Source organism: Tachypleus tridentatus, chromosome 4, assembly GCF_004210375.1.
Source record: "Tachypleus tridentatus isolate NWPU-2018 chromosome 4, ASM421037v1, whole genome shotgun sequence".
Classification (NCBI taxonomy): Eukaryota; Metazoa; Arthropoda; class Merostomata; order Xiphosura; family Limulidae; genus Tachypleus; species Tachypleus tridentatus.
Window position 1 is genome coordinate 85958836 of NC_134828.1, and position 19926 is coordinate 85978761.

The following is a 19926-nucleotide window of genomic DNA, read 5'->3' on the forward strand; positions in this document are numbered from 1 at the left end:
TCAAAGACGAAAGTCTTAGTTTTAAGGCTTCTCGTTTAATATTAAGCAACATGTGTAGTTTTAGGACTCATCCAGCAGTTAGAATTAACTTTTGAACTGTGTTATACAGTAGAACCAATATTTATTGTAGGATTATGAATGGATATGGAGTACGTATCTGGGCGACATCTAGGTGAAAGATTCATATTAATAATTTGTTTTCATTGAAAAATCTGTCAACTTTTACCTATACTTTTCATGTATTTCAAGATTTTCGTAGCTATTATTACTAATTTAATCAGTTACGTAGATTTTCTAGAAAACTGTTTACAGATTTCAGAGAAAGGTCTTACGAGACTTGTTTGCCAAAGTCAATGTTATTACATCAGTAACCTGCGTTATTGTCAAACTATGCTTGTATGTCTATAAAATAATACCATTTTTGTAAATACATAAACTTCCGTGTTTGTTTCAGAAAAATTCTCTCATTGTTCGCAAAATATATCTGCGCATTATCGTCAGTAGTGATGGATAAACTAGAAAAAAGGTAGCTAATCAACAATACCCTCCGCCAACTCTTGATTTACTGTTGTGGAATTGAAGAGTGGCATTTGACTTTTACTCTTACATAACAGTCATGACCCCAAAGTGAGAAGTTGCAGTTAAGTCAACGATAACCATTAGTGACTGCCGCTAGTAACTTCATTGGTATAAAATGCTGTGTAAACAAATAATGTACAGCCATGAAACAATATCTATTGCTTCGACTGCACCACATGGCTAAGTGAAACAATTTAACATAATAAAGTCCTTATCTGTTACTCCCTGATCGTGGTTTCGGAGTTCGTTCATACAATCTGAAATAGAATCTTACACGAGAGTAAGTTAAGCCAAATTAAACGATTGAGTAAAAAAAAGGTATTTTGTAAATACGATATTTTTAATAGATTGTTTAGGCAGAGTATTCATGATGAAACTTTGTACAATGGACGGCAACTGCCTGTTGTGGAGACACAAGTGGTGTAAACGACGTTTTGAAAGTCTTCCGCCTTTCCTCTACACTTGTGTCTCCACAACGGGCAGTTGCTGTCCATTCTGCAAAGTTTCATTACGAAAATAATTTTATGCAACCTGTGAAAAGTTTAAAATTGTGTGGGGATAATATTAATGAACATTATAGAATATATAATTGCTTTTTAATATAGTATATACTTAAATATATACAGAAAAATACAGATGTTTAAAGTACTTACTCTGATGTCTTCAAAAACATCATAACATATTAAAAGACATGTTTTGAAAAATTAAAGAATATAGAGCTGAATGCCCGAACGTGCCTATTGAACAGGACTGCTCACATCTTATCAGAATTCTGGCTCGCAGCCAATACTTATTGACAACTTACAAACTGGCGAATGTCTGGCTTTTCGATCTTTAATCTAGAAACTTTCGTGTCTCTGTTTTGTAAAGACTTAGTATATTAGGGTGTTGTATAGCACAAAACCATATGTAGTGACTTTTACAGGACTTGTATATCTGTTATAAGATTCAATCTGTCCATTTTAAATCGACAGAGAAGTTACTTTCTTAAGACTAGGAATACTGGTTTGTCATTTTTCCTTCTATTAATTTGCATGTCTTTTAGTACTTCTATGGAATCGCAAGTCTCGAAGAAAAAGTTTCTATGGTTTATTGTTTCCTCTATGACATAAAAAAATATTGTTTACTGAGTGTGTTAGAATAAATGACGCGACCTTTTTTTTGTCTAAGTTTGCAGATGTGATTTAATTATCTTAAGTTGGACTTTATTTATATTGAAAATTACGAAACTATGTATATTAGCATTCGGTCCTCGTTCGAGTTAATTAGAGAAAATGTAATCTGCGTGTACCTACAGTTTAAACATGCACATGTTCGTGCGAATTAAAGTTTATGAATGATATTATTCAGTTCATTTCATGAAACGCTCTAGAATAAAGTGTATTAGTAATATTTACAAATTAGAAAATACTGAGTTTACAGACAGGAGGGAATTTTTCCAGCTAATAATTACTCAGTCAGAGTGACTCAACAACTTGATAATATTACAAAAATACTTCATTTTAAAATATTACAGAATATCTAATTAAATTTGTTATTAATACAAATTCAATTTACGGATCTTTATTGATTACCAATGATGTTTCTCACCTAATCAGATGGTCTATCGTTCTATATTTAAATCTAACACCTTAATGTAATGTCTTCACCAAGGAAATTTAATGAAATTCTATTTACTTTAATTTACTCTTAACGCTCTATATTCTTCTGTGGAATCGAAGTGCCACATCAATTGCCTTGTTAAGTTATTACGATTAGAATATTGTGTTGTCGTTCTTGCTTAGTTTGAAACTGTGATTTAGAGTTACCTACACAGTGTTTTATTACGCTTTGTTGAAAACTATTTGAGTTATTTTGACTAAACGTTTCACATAAATAATAAAATCATTACTCTAAAGTTAATACAAGGCAAGCTGGCGTGTAATTGTAAGTACTATTGCTTTTGTTCGAATTTTATTACAGAAATTAGAGTGGCAGAAGTAAGTTAGCAGTACATTTTAGGATTTTTTTTTACACAAATTAGATGCTTGAGAAAAAAATACATGTGCTACTTTCAGTAATTTGTCATTTTAAAATTTTGCAATTAGAATTTAAATAAAATGAGTGATTATAATAAATCTGAGAAAGTTTATAACAGTTATATATGTTTGGTTAAGTTTCAAGAAGTCATCAAAGTCTGGCGATGTTTATTCTGATAATCAACGTGAAGATAAATTTGTGAAAATCGTAAATTTCCGAATAATCATTAAATTGTCATGTTTCTCTGCTCTTGTTTGTAAGTTGCGACTATCCTTAAGAAAATTTGTAACAGTCATTTATGCCTGGGAAAGTATGGAGTGATTATAAAAGTTTAAGCAAACTTATTGGGGTGATCATTATCTGTGCAAAGTGGTCACGTATGCCTTGTAAAGCTGTAGTGCTAATTTATTTATATATATTTGTAGTAACTGGTTACGTTTCATAATTTCTATAGTGGTTCTTTATGTTTACATGAAATGATAGTAATTATATATGTCTTACGAAGTTTGTTGTGGTCATCTGAGCCTTATAGAGTTTGTTGTAGTCTTCTGTGTCTTGTTTGTGTGTTTTTTTTTAATTTCGCGCAAAGCTACACGAGGGCTATCTGCGCTAGCCGTTCTAATTTAGCAGTGTAAAACTAGAGGGAAGACAGCTAGCTATCACCACCCACCGCAAAGGTTTGGGCTACTCTTTTACCAACAAATAGTTGGTTTGACCGTCAGATTAAAGCGCCCCCTAGGCTGAAAGGGCAAGCAAATTTGATGCGAAAGGGATTTGAACACGCGATTCTCCGATTACGAGTCGATTGCCCTGACAATCTGGCCATGCCGGGCCCTTCTGTATCTTATGAAATGTGTTGTGATCATCTGAGTCTCATGGAGTTTTTCGTGGTCCTCTGTGTCTTACAAAGTTTTTGTGGTTCTCTGTGTTTTATAAAGTTTGTCGGAACTGTTACTTGTAATATAGTTTCTTTCATCGCCAGTTCAAGCCATCTCTAAACTTTATGGCTGGTACAGTTTGTTGAGCGTTCTTTTTAGCATGCTTGTGGTTGTCAGTTATGTCTGGGGAACATTAAAGGAGTAATCAAATTCTGAGCAGTAAAATTGTAAACTTCTCCCTGTTTAAATGTAATATAGTTCTCTATGTGGCCATCTATATTTAAGGAAATTTGGCTTAGCCATCTATGTCCAAGCGAATTTGAAAAAAAACAAGCAATCGTGAAATAGATATTTTATCTGTCATTCTCTTTGCCTATTTAGTTATTACATTAATTACTTATTTTCAATAGACAATTTCAAAGAAACCTCATTTTTAAAATGACTAATTAAGAGATATTGTATGTCCTAAGGGGATAAAATTTTACTAAATGCATCTAAAATTGCTTTTCCCACAAAATAGCACTGCCTCTCTCTTCTTTATACGTTCTTCCAATGATATGAGGCTGATAACCTGATAAAACGTGTATCTGTGTGCATTACATTACGAGTGGCCCGCCATTGGCAGGTGGTTAAGGGTAATTCGAGGGTCGCGGGTTCAGATTTTCGTTACACTAAACACGATCGACGTTTCAGCCGTGGAGGAGTTATAATGTGACAGTCAATCCCACTATTCGTTAGTAAAAGAGTAGCCCGAGAGTTGACGGTGGGTGGTGATGACTAGCTGCCTTCCCTCTAGTCTTACACTGCTAACTTAAGGATGGTTAGCGCAAATAGCCCTCGTGTAGCTTTAAGCGAAATTCCAAAACAAGCAATACATTATTAGAATGAGCAAGTATGATTCGGCATATATGATATTTGAAGTAGTTTTATTCATAGGTAGGCTTAATATACTGATTTAGAATAACGTAAAACAGTTACGTTTTTAAACAGGTTGTAATGTGTCCAAACCTTCCTAAAAATAGCTTGTAGTTTTTAAAGTTGAGGTTTAGGATATTTTGATTTTTATATAATCTCCTTGTAGATTCAACATTAAAATCTTGCCCAGTTGTTTCAGCGCACCAGGTCAAATTAACATAACACGAGGCACTGATTAGGTTTCCTTGTAGTTGTTTTATTTTGTAGCACTTACTTCCTAGTGGCTCAGCGGAAAGTCACCAAGCTTACGATGCTATAAGTCGGGTTTTAATACCCATAGTAGACAGAACACAGACAGCCTATTGTTTAACGTTAATTTGTGCTCAATACCAACAAAACAAAGCTGCAGCACCAACAGTAACAAACTGTACATTTCAAACTTCACGAACTACATTTTGCTATTAAGTAAACTTCTCTCTTTCTCTCTCGTTTTTTTTAATAAAATACATTAAATATATTATGACATTGGTTGTAGTAACAACAAAATGAAATAAACAAGTTGTCTCTACCTTCATGGTTTATTAATAATTAACGCTAAAAATATGTGTGTTGCATTTGCTTAAACAGATTTTTCTTGTTCTGCTTAAGTACAAGACTACACAAAGACATATTTGTGTTCTGCTCACATCGAGTATTAAAATCCCTCAGAGATACCGCTGTGCCAGTGTGTGTGTGGGATACATGTAGCAAAGTCCATTTCTAGGTTTGTTGATAATAAACGAGTTGCCCTACGTGTCTATCACATGAAAGTGGGATAATATTGACCATATGTAGAGTATCAATAGATGTTTTTCTTGGTTTCAAATGTCTGTGGTTGCTGTAAAACATTATAAAGCATTTTAAAACAATTTAAACACTAATATTTGTGGCAAAACGGATTATAATAGCTCTCAAAGTAAGTTATAAATATTTACATTTATCTTTGGGATGTCTACTGACATCTTATATCGTATCCTTCCCAGGTATTATTAGAATTTATGAACTCTACTATCATGTATACCAGACAGCTTAGCAGGATAAAATTGGCATGTTCGTGCAATATAAAAAAATCACCAACAGTATCTCCTACCAGTTTAGGGTACACCCATTGCTGCAACGTTTTCTCGTAGTAGCAAAAATCGGTAGTTAATATACCTGAAATACAAATGTCCAGCTTCCTAACCAAATCAAGTCGTATTTCCTTGTGTTACGTTGCTCAGAAAAGTGTAAAAATTGACTTATTTATTTATAGGATAGATGTTTTATTTACTTGTCTCTAGCACACACACACTTCATGGACTAGAAACGAACACTCTGCTATTATTATGTAAGCACATCATCTCTTTTCGCGGTGTTTCGCTCGCGGTGACAATTTTTGTGTGGTCCATCCATCACTGTTAAAAGTACCCACTGTCCGCCATATTGTATTCTTTTTCCTTCGACATAAACAGTATATTAACGAGATATATTACATTGTTAAAGCTGATCCATCTAGTAGTTTGTTTTTAAAATACAATAAGAATATTAAGATAATAAATAAGATGAAAAAATGAAGTATGTTTTTATAAATATTTGCGCCTAGAACTTTCCAATTTCTGTATTCTCAAGATGGCTAGTATGAACATTAGCACTTTAATTAAAATAAAGTACAGAACAACTTTTCGATCTTTTTAGGTCATATTCAGGTTAACATCTAGGTCATCTTTGTTAACCTGAAGATTACTTAAGGAGGTCCAAACCTTGTTCTGTACTTTATTTTAATTAAAGTGCTAATATTCATACCAGCCGCCTTGAGAATACATTTTTACTTCAATTGGGTTTTTCGCCATCACGAATTTCCAATTTATACTTATGACGGTACTTTTCAAATAATTCTAGCATTATTCATAGTGTTGTTCACATAATTTATAGTGCTTTTATATTGTATTTATCCTAGTACTTTCTAAATAATCTTCTTAGATAGAAATGATGTGTGCGTGTTTTCCTTAAGCAAAGTCACATTGGGATATCCACTGTGTCCACCGAGAGGAACAGCTTCTGATTTGAGCGTTGTAAATCCGAGACTTACTGCTGTCATCACGTATACTTCCACAAGTACACATGTGTGACGAGATGTATTACAAAATGCGTTTTGATTTTATCGCTTTGTTTCTAAAACTCTAACTACTAATTAAGTTTCAAATACAACTAGTTTTAAATATAATAGTTTCTTTACTTTTTTTAGTTTCTATTTCATGAACCAAATGAACAACACTGACTGCTATACTTAGGTCCTGGACCATGTTCTACTGATGTCTGACTTTAAAGTTTCCATAGCAGCTGCCGGATAAATGCCTTTGTGACTAGAGTTAGCGTGCTTGTACTGCAAACTTGAGGATTTATGGTTTGAGTCCATTTGCTGCAAAAACACGCTATGTATCATGGGATCATTGGTAAGTGATAAGAAGGAAGGCCAAGACCTAAGCAGGAGACTTGGCAGGGAAATTGTTGATTAGTCGCCCTTTCTCTAGCTTTCAATAACAAATTAGGGACAGCTATGCATATATATCCCTTTAATATCTTTGTACAAAAGTCTAAACCAAATCAAGCCTTGTGCTACCAGAAGGCGATTTGATATCGCATTACAATGAGTTTCGCCTCCTAAGTACTAAGACGATATTACATTATTTACCCCATCGGTATCCTCGATAAAAAACAAACAAAAAACAAGCTTATCAGATCCATTGTCCTTTTAATTCATTCAATAATTATAATATTGTGTACGTACCTACACTTTGCCTTAGGGTACAGCTTTAGTTGTTTTTTTTTAATTCCAAATGATTCTAAAGTCTTTTATAAAACTTTAAGAAAAGTTATTCGTTATCTTCATAACAATACGCAGAGTATAATTTATGTTCTACATCCTGATAATTAGAAGTGAGATTGGTATTATTTTTTAGATGCTTGATTACGTTATAGATTGTATAAGTAGAACCTAATCTAGTCAAACATTTTACTAATACTATTATCACTCCATTTACTATGTATATATAGGAAAGGCTATTCCTTTAAAACGTAAGTATAAATGAATCGCATTATTCATAATGCTTGGTACATGTTTTTAGAGCTGCTGCCTGTAATTAATCTACATATATACAGCACCAGTGAACTATCTCTTATCTCTTCACCGGAATTTAAGCAGCGGTTAAGTATCTCTTATCTCTCTACCGCCGGAAGTTACGAAAGCATAATCTTTCGTTTAGACTCTTAATTAATAAAGTATTTACTCGAGTTATTCATATAGTAACTATTAATATCGCACAATCATTTGTAGGTCGCAAATTGTTGCGCTTGTTCGTGAATATTTTTATCATTACTTGAAATTTTCTGTCTCAATAGCATATTTTGCACAAATGGTATTCAAAAGATGCGGTAGAGAACCTATTAGGTTTAGGAATACCGTTTTTGAGCTTCTGACATTTGAGAAGGCAGCCAGTCAGTAACGCCAGCCGCCAAGAGAGCTTTAAACGGCTTTGAAACGTATAATAGGATTATTTGCCACTCTTATAGAGTAGCTACCGCTGAATGTGTAGAGCTCGCTTAATGGCAACGCATTACGATCTGCTTGTTTGTTATTAACACTAAAAACCACTGGTACTCTCTGCCTACTATGATTATCACTATATCTCTATAAGGCCATAAGCATACCGCCATGTCACTGGGGTCTTTTGCTACGAATCTTTAACCTTATGATTTACAGTAAGCAGGTTTATTATTAGGTATCACCAGGTCACTTACTGTTATTTTTCTTATGTATTTGAAATATGTAATTGCTTTATTGTTTTAAACGATTGTATTTACCCTTTGTTAACGATCTCTATCTATTTTGTTTCTTCTCAATAAACTTCTTAATGTGAACATTTTTTTCCGTCTTTTTCTTTGTAAGTAGATAGTATTATCTATGGTTGTCATGTCAAAAAGAAAAACTATAGTACTCTGAATAGTCACTAAATTCTCGACAATTATTATTACAATTGCTTTAGTAAGTTAAATCTAGGAAATGGGACTAGGCCTTCAAACAAACTAAAAAGAACGACCGATCATCTTATAAATATAAAACAGGTTTACTTAAGTTTACGACATTCTGAAACTTGCATAAATGTTTATGGCTAAAACGCTGTATTTGAAATACATTGCAAAAACAGAATAATTGGAATTTGTAAATAAAACGTAATTATGAGGAAAAAGCACTGTTATAAGATGACATCATTCACCACCACCTCAAATCAATTCACCTGTCATAATAGGACTACATAACAGTGACGTCTTACTTTGAACTCTTGAAAGTGATAAAAAACTACTGTTAAAACAATACAAGTGACCTTACTCATTCTTCCTTCTCTTCTCTTGAGAAAAATAGATATTTATCTTAAACAAAAACAAGAATCCATCCTTCGTGAAAAGAAAACCTGAGAAATATATGACCTGGCCTAATACATAACATATTACTGTATCTGGTGTCACTCAAGGTTATTAACCTTCAATAGAGAGTATGTCAAATAATTTCTAATTTTTATCCTAACACCAAAGTTGCCTTTTTCATCCTCGAATTTTTAGGAAGACCCAGTCTTAAAGAATTTCAACGCAAAGATAAATCTCCCAAAACTGGTATCTACTTCAAAAGAGAAGTATTCTTGGATAGAACCAGCAAACAGAAAACCACATTTGAAAGACTACAGTAAAGCCATTGAGAGAAACATTATTCAGTCTTTGATATCACAAAAAAACACATTCAGGAAAAGCTGAAAAACACAGCACTTAAGAGTCTTTAAGATGACAATGGCATTAATAAATCAACAGGAAGTATAACATTTTTGCTAATTTTAACAAAACAAGACTATGTTATTATATTTACACTGATCTGAAGGTATCTGAAGTATAGTTGTTTGTTTACCTGTTAGCCTCAAAAACTCCGGTGACGTCCGGTGAAGCGATTTTTACCCAGGATTACAGTAGTGTAGACTTTCAAAAAAACAAAAAACAAAATGGCACCAACTATGCTTGAAGAAATGTAATGTTTGAATATTTATGTCCTTTCGACACAACCACATTCACGAAGAGCATACCACAAATAATGACTACACAAATACTGCAACAACATATACAGTGAGGTAACTATAATATTACTTTTGGTGTGTTTCTCAGTTTTAACAAGAGCACATTTGTTACTTTTCTGCATCATTTTTAGATGACGCATAATTACACTATTATTTTTCCTATAATGTTGAAAAGTTTCATGCACAGGTCGAAAGTACTAACTGGTACAGCTGCTTCAAGTATGAATATTCTAAATGCCCAAGTCTTATTTTCTCGAATTCATGTATTCTATGATTTTTTTCCATATTATGTGAGTTTTCTTGTAAAGAATGATAAGAAGAAATGTCCAGATACTTCAGGATATCATGATGGAGTTCGTCTAACAGTCGTTCTGTTTATTAAAAGAAATGTCTGCTTTTAACAGTCACTAATCTTCAAGTAGTGCGCGCTTATTCCAGTTTATATATATGTATATTTAGGCAATGTTTACTTTCTTTTATACAACCTGTACCAAATTAAGTTTATATGAGGTGTTGGCTTTCTCATTTAAACTCCAAATAAATAGAACAAATATGAAACATTTCCATCACCATAGAACACAAATATGTTTTTAAAATATTATAAAATCATCCTTTCGATATTGTTTTGTTTGGATACAGAAAGTTAAACAGTTAAAATCATACTTGTACAATAGTACTTCAGTCTTATTTATATGTGTTGAATAATTATGTTTCATAAATGTTTAACGTTACGAACCTTAAATGATAGCTAACACGATCCATACAAGACAGCGTCTTATCAAACATTGATCTGCGACTGTCTCTTTGCTCAACGTGACACTGCAGGGAGTTTATGATACGAAAATGTTTGGAATCTACCTTGATTCCTCGAATTTCCTGATAGAACGTAAAGTGCAAATTTTAAGTGTATCTCTTATCGTTCACGATGTAAAATTAACATGTTTCAAAGTATGACTTTCCTATATATATATTCCATGGTTGGAAACGCTCTTATGAAACAGAACTGATTTAGTGAATATAAACACGTTGATGCATCATAACATGCTAATGTTACGAATGCTATAAAATTCCAGAAATTCTACATACTGGAAATAGATATCTAAATACAAAACAGGAACACATTACGATTGATATCACAAACAGTTTATAATTTACATTGTACACACTTTCTTTGTTTAAGTTACTAGATGTTTTATAAAGTTTTTAACTGAAAGAGCATAATGATAAATTTTAATATACCCAAGTAACTAAAGTTCAACTTACCCAATTTTATTGTCTGTGGAGAAGTGTCTTTATTGTTGTATATACGACTTAAATGTACGGGAAGCTCCTTGTTTATAGATGTTAAGTGGTTAATATAGTGTTGATGATATCGAGATCAAATGAAAAGTAATCCCTTTCCATTGTTGGCTCTTATGAAGGCGTTATGATGCAATGATTATCTAATTATATATATTAACAGGACTAAATCATTGTGCAAAAACAAGATTTATAAAGTACAGGAGTCGTAATTAATGAACATCTATATGTAGAGCTCTTATAGGTTTTCTATTTAATTAATGAATATCTATATGTAGAGCTCTTATAGGTTTTCTATTTAAATTTTATGAAGAATTTGTTATTTATATCCCTGAAACTTTCAATGGCTTCATATTTAATGTTCGTAGACTCACACATAGTTTTCTTTAGATTTTTATCATTTCCTGAGGCTTTTATATATAAAGAGAGGACGTTTATATTAATTCACGAGCATGATAATTCATAAAAATACTTAACATGATTTTTTTTTCTTATTCAGTTCTCATGCTGCCGATTTCATTTTAGAAAACATCTGACGAATGATGATATGTATCCTCTCATGAAGCAGTATGAGTATTTTATTGTGTGTGTGTTTGTATAGCAAAACCACATCGAACTATCTGCAGTGTCCACCAAGAGGAATCGAACTCCTGATTTTAGCGTTGTAAATCCGTAGACTTACCGCTGTCCCAGCTTGAGACACTCTATTGAGATTTCACTGTCACGTTTTCCTAGAATAGTTAGCGCGTAGAACCAAGAGGTTATAAATTACACTGGTAAAAGTTACAATTTTCAAAAATATTCTTTTACACTTGTAAAGAAGAAATTTGAGCATTTGTTTTATCTTCAGGAGAAAAAGTAAAATAAACTAAATGGGAAGCAAACTGTTTGTTTGTTTGTTTCTCAGTTTTGAGCAAAGTTACATGAGAGAAGTCTGCGAAAGCTGCCCCTGATTTAGCAGTGTAGTACTAGACGGAGGGCAGCTATTCATCACCACTCACCGCCAGCTCTTTGGGATCTCTTTTGCCAACAAATAGTAGTATTGACCGTCGGCATATAATGTTCCCACGGTTGAAATGGCTAGCATATTTGGTGTAACAGGGTTTGTAACCCGCAATCGTCAGATTACGAGTCGATCGCCTTAACCACTTGGCCATGTAAGGCCTTATTTGTGCTCTGCTCACACGGGTATTGGAACCCAGTTTCTAGCGTTGTAAGTTCTGAAACATCCCGCTGTGCCACTGGGTGGCGAAGCAAACGGAGCTTTAAGATAAAACATATACAGAATAGTACAGTTTGAGAACGCAAAATATAAGTGAATTAACACTTTTTAAAGTTAAAGCCAGTATTTTAGCTATTTTTGTTACAGCTCGTACAATGAAATGAATTAGTAGTTTGGTACATTGTTTTAAAAAATCCTTAAAACGTGAACAAGAACCGAAATAGTAACTGTAATGATGTTTCATGTGACCTATATAAAAATAACAAAAACAGACCTATTCAAAAATTGTTTCTAAAAATCTTACAGGCTATGGTATTTTAACAATAAAATTAATGTTTGTTAACGCATATAGAGCAACTATCTAGCCTGAGTGGTCCATATTTTAATGTATGGAACGATTCGGTTCCAAGTTAAGACTACAGACGCCAAATATTGTACATCTTTATTTTCTTTTTTACAAAACAGAAACATTCATCTCCTATTGGCTAGAGGTAAGTGTTTAAGTATTAAGTTAGTGTAAAGGCAACACAACACACGTTAATCAATTAGTGTTACTTAAAGAATTAAATCTACATCATGTGTCGAACGACGAGTATTTATTTATATTAGAATTTCGCGAGTATCAAGATAGTGTGTGTTAAACTTCCACATCAGAAAATATAACGGAAGCTAGAATGGTTTAACAATTATGAAAAGGTTCTCAACTATTTTGAAGTATTTGTTTGTTTGTTTTTGAATTTCGCACAAAGCTACTGGAGGGCTATCTGTGCTAGCCGTCCCTAATTTAGTAGTGTAAGACTAGAGGGAAGGCAGCTAGTCATCACCACTCACCGCCAAATCTTGGGCTACTCTTTTACCAACGAATAATTGGATTGACCGTAACATTATAACGCCCCCACGGCTGAAAGGGCGAGCATGTTTGGCGCGACGGGGATGCGAACCCGCGCCCCTCGGATTACGAGTTGAACGCCTTAACACGCTTGGCCATGCCGAACCGTCATTTTGAAGTATTTGTGAGGATGCGCGTAACAATCATTCATCATCTGAATAATCCTACCTTACAGATTTCGTTGCACCTTGTTAAAGAAATCTCCCTTGTTTCATTGTCACTGTAAGGAAGATAGTTTTGAACATTGTCTCTAGCCAGCTTCTGGTGGAAACGTGCCATTATCTATAACATATATTTTCATACGATATTAATCCTCCTTCTTAAGGAAGATCACCATGTTTAAAAACTCAAGGTTTCTTTCTTTGTTATTTTTTTAATTTCGCGCAAAGCTACATGAGGGCTATCTGCGCTAGCCGTCCATAATTTTTCAGTGTAAGATATGAGGGAAGACAACTAGTCATCACCACCCACAGCCAGCTCTTGGGCTACTCTTTTATCAACGAATAGTGGGATTGATCGTAGATATATAACGCCCCCACGATGAAAGGGTAAGCATGTTTGGTGCAACGGGAAATCGAACCAGCTAGCCTCAGTTTACGAGTCGAGTGCCTAAAACACCTGGCTATGTCAGGCCCAAAACTTAAGTCTCATGTACTTCTTTTTTTAAACATCGCGTAGATTGACTTAACCCTCAAGTTAAAGCAATGAAAGTTCTTCCTAACCTTTAACATAACTGTTTAAAGAGTTTCTGAGCCATGAAACGGAAATATAAGTCTGCGGCAAAAACAACACAGTTTTGTTTTAGGTTTCAAACCAAGAATCATGTAAGTTGTACCCAGCTTTCAAGCTAAGAATCAAGCAGTTTCTTTCCAGCTTTAAAGCCAAAAATCATGTAGTTTATTACTAGCTTTCAAGTCAAAATTATGTAGTTTCTATCTAGCCTCCTAGCTAAGAACGATCTTGTTTTTTTCAAACTGACGCCCCGGCATGTTATATATTACGCCTATGATATTGTTATTATTATTAAGTAAATATTTTCAATGAAAGTGTTTAAATTTGCGCAACTGTTAATTTCCATTGTACTATTAACTATGAATTCATATTTTTCGATCCTGTTTAGTTTATAATAGTCTGAAGACTATATGGCACATTTATATGTTTTTTTCAGGAAATTCTAGTATCAAGAAGCAGCCTTGTTTGAAAAACACGTTAATTTTCAAATCTTCCAAATGTTGTATGTTTTTATAAGACTCTAACATCATAGTTGGCCATCATCGTGTATAAGTATATATATATATATATGTATTTATATGTCTGTAGAAGTATTTTTCAATCCATTTAGAATGTTTTTTTTCATTGTCATATTTCTAAAAAAGCATCTTTAAATAAAATTGTTGAACTTTATGAGACTAAACAAATATTATAAGACCATCGATACAGCATATGTTTAATGTTGTGGTGAAATTTTAAAAGCAAGAAATGTTTATCATGTGACTGGCGTAGTGTCAACAACACACTAAAAATGTCTCCGTAACTCTCATTCTTAAACTCCCTTGAGATGTTGGGCTATATACGGCCTGGCATGGCCAAGCGCGTAAGGCGTGCGACTCGTAATCCGAGGGTCGCGGGTTCGCGCACGCGTCGCGCTAAACATGCTCGCCCTCCCAGCCGTGGGGACGTTATAATGTTACGATCAATCCCACTATTCGTTGGTAAAAGAGTAGCCCAAGAGTTGGCGGTGGGTGGTGATGACTAGCTGCCTTGTCTCTAGTCTTACACTGCAAAATTAGGGACGGCTGGCACAGATAGCCCTCGAGTAGCTTCGTGCGATAATTCCAAAACAAACAAACAAATGAGCTACATATACTAAAAAGAAGATGAAATAAAAATTTATTAAGTAGAGATGTCTCAAAAGTACATTTTTTTATTTAGCGGAACAGACAGTAGAAATTCCGATTTTGATAATCCCGATTATATCCATCTTTTGTTGAAATTATTTTCATCGTAGAACAATTTATTTCTTTAGCAGATGAAGACAGAAATTCCACCATGTTTTATATTCGTTTTATTAGTACCTTTTAGAAATTAAAAATAACCTATATATTTTCTTTTTTTAAATTTAGTTTTGTTTTTGTAAACCGGATTATTCTTTAAATGACATTGATTTTGTTGAAAGGTGTTGACATGGAGTTTTAAGGCCTTTTTAATAGGATAGCCTGAAATATCTTAGAAGAGGATATGCTAGATAAATAGTTTTTTTTATCCCAATTGGTACCATAGTAACGTGTCTGCAAAAATGCTATTTGTGATGGAAGTCACTATTTTATAACTAAGTTTAACGACTGAAGACGTCAGTAAATCTTGCCATATATAAAAATAACCTTTTACAATAATGAACGCGTGTGATAACGCAGGACAAAATGCGTACTGACTTCGTCATGTTTACGTTCTCATACGGTTCACAAAAGTTTTACACCACCGTTTTTCCTTAGAGATGATGAAATAAAAAATTATTTATTTTACATGAAATCAAAATATTGATACTTGAAAGCACATAATTTATTCGTTGTAATACCGTTAGATATAAACTAGCACTTTTTGTCGGTAGTTTCTTGTCGCTTTCAAAAAATATATTATCTTATGCTTTCACGTGAAACGTAATAATAAGGCTGTTATCATTACAGTAATCGTATAAGTTATTTTATCAGTAAAATATTGTATGATTTATTAACAAGATAATTTAGCAGGATTATTACTTTATTACAAAGTTAATGACGTCTGTAGAAAGGCTAGTTTTGTTAACACCTGGACCAATGATAAACGATTGAAAACACTGAAATACATACTGCTGTTCTAGGTCAGCCACTCTTTAATTTCTAATTACGTTACGGCTGCGTACTTGTTTCACAGTCTTGTCTATATTTGTGAAAATGTGAAATGCGTTAAAAAATACAAGACAGTTCTTCCACGCTGACACAAATCTAGAGTTTTAGTTCGTTCAGTTTGCCAGTGGATGTGTCAAAAAATTACGAGTCATTTCCAGCATAGAATGTAATGTAATGAAGTTCTTTAAAACAAGCTTAGAAGATAATTACTTTGTTGATTTCACTTCGCGGTTTTTTACAGCTTAGAACATATCTTTAGGGAAGAGTTATTATAAAATTAATTAGTTTGATAAACCTGGCAGAGATAAAGACAAAATATCGACTTTTAACAGTACAGAATGAAGCAAAGAACATTTCGTACGTACAGTTCGTGTAACTAGAACTCTAAGTATCATCTTAAGAAGTTCAACTGGATTCAAACTCTAGTATGGACCGAAATCTAATTTTACTCAGTGTTTACGATACTTAAAGAACTGAAACACATTCAATAATGAGCCAAAACAAATTATGTTTATATAATTTTTCAAAACTTTATTTTGCCAGTTTATTACTTACGTTTGTTTGTTTTTTGAATTTCACGCAAAGCTACACGAGAGATATTTGCGCTAGCCGTCCCTAATTTAGCAGTGTAAGACCAGAGGAAATGCAGCTAATCATCACCATCCACCGCCAACTCTTGGATTACGCTTTTACCAACTAATAGTGGGATTGACCATCACATTATAACGCCTCCACTGCTGAAAGGGCGAGCATGTTTGGTGCGACGAGGATTCGTATTACGAGTCGAACGCTTCAACCCACCTAACCATGCCGGGCCTATTATTTATGACTATAAGGACTGATTTTAACCAATGGTTGAAAATTCATCGTTGTTAATGTTCAAAAATTACAATGAATATTAATAAAAATACAACTAAATGAGGAATATGAAAGAACGTCAAATTCATAAATTCGCCATGTTAAAAATGAATACACAAATATATCTATACATTATCAAATACACATCTAATGTTTACGGACAAAATTATAACGAAACTTCAATTTTTACTATGGCTATTGGGAAAAACATAAGTTATTTGGTACTGTTATTTACAAAGCAAACCTTATATATTAACATAGCTTAAAAGGTTTGTTCGCGCTTTTGAAATTTGTTGTAGTTTACGTTTACAGAAAATAAATACTGATATCCAAAGACTCTCAATATATTGTTCATGTAGTCATTGTTCACGCTTGCAATTATAATGCAATTATAAACACTAAGCATTTTCGAGTCAAATATAATAATAGAAATAATAGATAGATTGCACAGAGAAATGTAAAGGCAATTTTTTTCATTTCCCTTCGGTACAAAATTAAATAACAAAAACAAATCTGATACTTTAGAGATGTTTCTGTTGTGTACAATTGAAATGTAAAACACATGGTAAATACGTTACTCGGAAGCATTGTGCATTATACAGATAATAGACATTCAGAGCTATTTGTTATTGAAAAAACATTGTGTGTTAAACATACATGAGGCGCTTAGTCACTTTGACACTGTAAAAAATATATGAATAAAAGACATTCAAGAACTATTTTACGAGGAAGCTGAATCGCATTACAAACATCTAGTTTATCTTACCTCCCCTTCTGGCTTTAACAGCCACCAGCAGTCCCAGAAGTAACATCATTGCTTTCTTTGCGTCTGTTTGGGGTTTCTTCATTTTGGTAATGTCTTTATTTGGAGGAATCCTCAACGGCCCAACTAAGCAAAAAGAAAGAGAAGAAAGAATGAGTCTACAACATGGCCACGAACACGAACAAACTTTTAGAACACGCACACAAGTTGGTCGATTCTTTCAGCATGATAAGCCATGATATGGTTATTCACGGTGGAGTCTTTAGCCTGCCAATATACTACTCCCTAAGTGCTTTCTTGTGGACCTTACAGTTTCTGCTGATTCAACTGAATAGAAATAACGTGATCATTAAAGTGACATTTAGAATGGTAAGTCGGTGAATATTGATGGTCATTTGTGGTCGAAAGAAAGCTTAATGATAGACAGGTTTTTTTTCGGGTAAGATAATATATTTACATAGAAAATCAATACGATGGCTCGAGTAGCACAGTATTCGTTGTATTATTATTTAATGATTTTTTTTTTGCTTTTTTTAATTTCGCACAAAGCCACTCGAGGGCTGTCTGTGCTAGCCGTCCCTAATTTAGCAGTGTAAGACTAGAGGGAAGGGAGCTAGTTATCACCACCCACCGCCAACTCTTGGGCTACTCTTTTACCCTCAGATTACGAGTCGCACGCCTTAACACGCTTTGCCATGCCGGACCGTTATTTAATGAAACAAAATATTAGTTGGTTAACGATAGAAATACGCGTGATATATCTATAAGATATCAGAAAAAATCGCAAACTAATAATAATAATGATATGTTTTTCGTTCTTCCTACTACGATATTAAATTGTTTTACGTTACTCGGGTACAAAAGTAATCTTTAAATCTTCAGAAGTTTTCACACCCATTAAAGTTCAAGATATTTTTATGGTTGTAACAATATCATTCATTCTATTACATATTTCGTGAATTCTAATGCCTGGTCTACTCTGTATTTTATGTGTTCACTGCACTATTAAATATTTTGTTGTCTTTCCTCCTCATCGAACCCTTTCAGCCGAGGGGGCATTATAATGTTACGAGCAATCCCACTATTCGTTGGTAAAAGAGTAGCCCGAGAGTTGGCGGTGGGTGGTGATGACTAGCTGCCTTCCCTCTAGTCTTTCACTACTAAATTAGGGACGGCTAGCACAATAGCTCTCGAGAAGATTTGTGCGAAATTCAAAAACAAACAAACAAACAAACTTATCGAAAATGCCATCTTTACTTACAATTAGAGCGACGATTTTAATTTGCATTTTCACTACTATAACTAAAATATTAAGCTTCTTTTCTTACCTTTTTATAAATAAGTAAAAGGATTGTTTTAACTTGTGTTATTTTATTTTTCTCGAGTGTTCGCACAAAGCTACACAAGAGCTATCTGCGCTCGCCATCTCCAATTTTGAAATAATAATCTAGAGGGAAGGCAGCGAATTATCAGAAATCACCATCCACACTAGAATTATTCTTATAATGATAACATGAACAGCCTATTGCTGTTATATCACTATGAGCTTTCCTAACATTCAACAGAATTTCTTGGTTAGATATATATATGGAGTGTTTTTTTTTTATCTTCACTTTACTAAGATAGAAATATTTGTATTCTCAAAGTATACTATATTTAAAGTAAATGTTGGTATTTAAGCTTTCATTGATGTGTATTTTACTGTTTAAAAAAGTGGGACCTAAATAAAAACATTATAAAGATTGAATTTTTTATGGAATAATTGGTTAAATATTCTATACATAGAAGTATTAAACTACAAGACATGAGGCTGAACTATCAGATATAGCAGACGCAAAAATCAATGACGAATGCATTTGATCCTACAAATCGTTAGAGACGGTTAAGATATTGATTACATTAAGAGTTTCAATTGACAAGTGGCTCGTTTTTTTACAGATCGATACCTTTCTTACGGATAGTGATATAAAAGCGTAAGTTAGTTTCAGTTTCATCCTGTGTTCAGTTTCTTGCAAAACTAAGATTAGTTAATTGAAATTAATTTTTAAAAGCATAAAAAGCTGAAAAAGGTATGCAACAATTGTTCTGAAATACCGTCTTGTATATACGTTGTTAAGCTTTCCTAATATGTCTAATTGTTCGGCGGTAAGTAGGTTTAATTACATGGTTGAAACTGTTAAAATTCTCACTGATATCGTCAAATGAAAGGGTATTTTTTTCTCTTTGACAGAACCATATTAATGACGTTTCTAATTCACTTATTTCGTTATTTGATATTCTTATTAGGCTTTTCCTGCAAGAATAGATTTGACTTGAAATCACACGTGGTTGGTAAGTGACGATTCAGTGAATTTTGTAGACAATAAAGAAAGAAATTAAAACTTACTTTCGATTTAATCATTCGATGTATGAAGTTCGAAAAATTGTTGGAAAACAAAACGTATTTCAGTACAGTGCTTCTAACCTTTAAATATATAACATGTA

At 33.3% G+C, this 19926-nt stretch overlaps 1 protein-coding gene across 3 annotated transcripts in view; it reads right to left on the reverse strand.

Moving 5' to 3' along the window:
* LOC143249616 (latrophilin Cirl-like) overlaps positions 1 to 19926 on the reverse strand; it is a 118608-nt gene that overhangs the window by 72036 nt on the left and 26646 nt on the right. For 2 of the 3 annotated variants that reach the window (XM_076499759.1, XM_076499757.1), the window contains exon 2: positions 17446 to 17568. In XM_076499759.1, the coding sequence (XP_076355874.1) occupies positions 17446 to 17527 (82 nt within the window). In that variant the 5' untranslated portion in view covers positions 17528 to 17568. Of the gene's footprint in view, positions 1 to 1232; positions 1333 to 17445; positions 17569 to 19926 lie in introns of those variants that run through there. The other variant, XM_076499758.1, reaches the window with a different exon arrangement.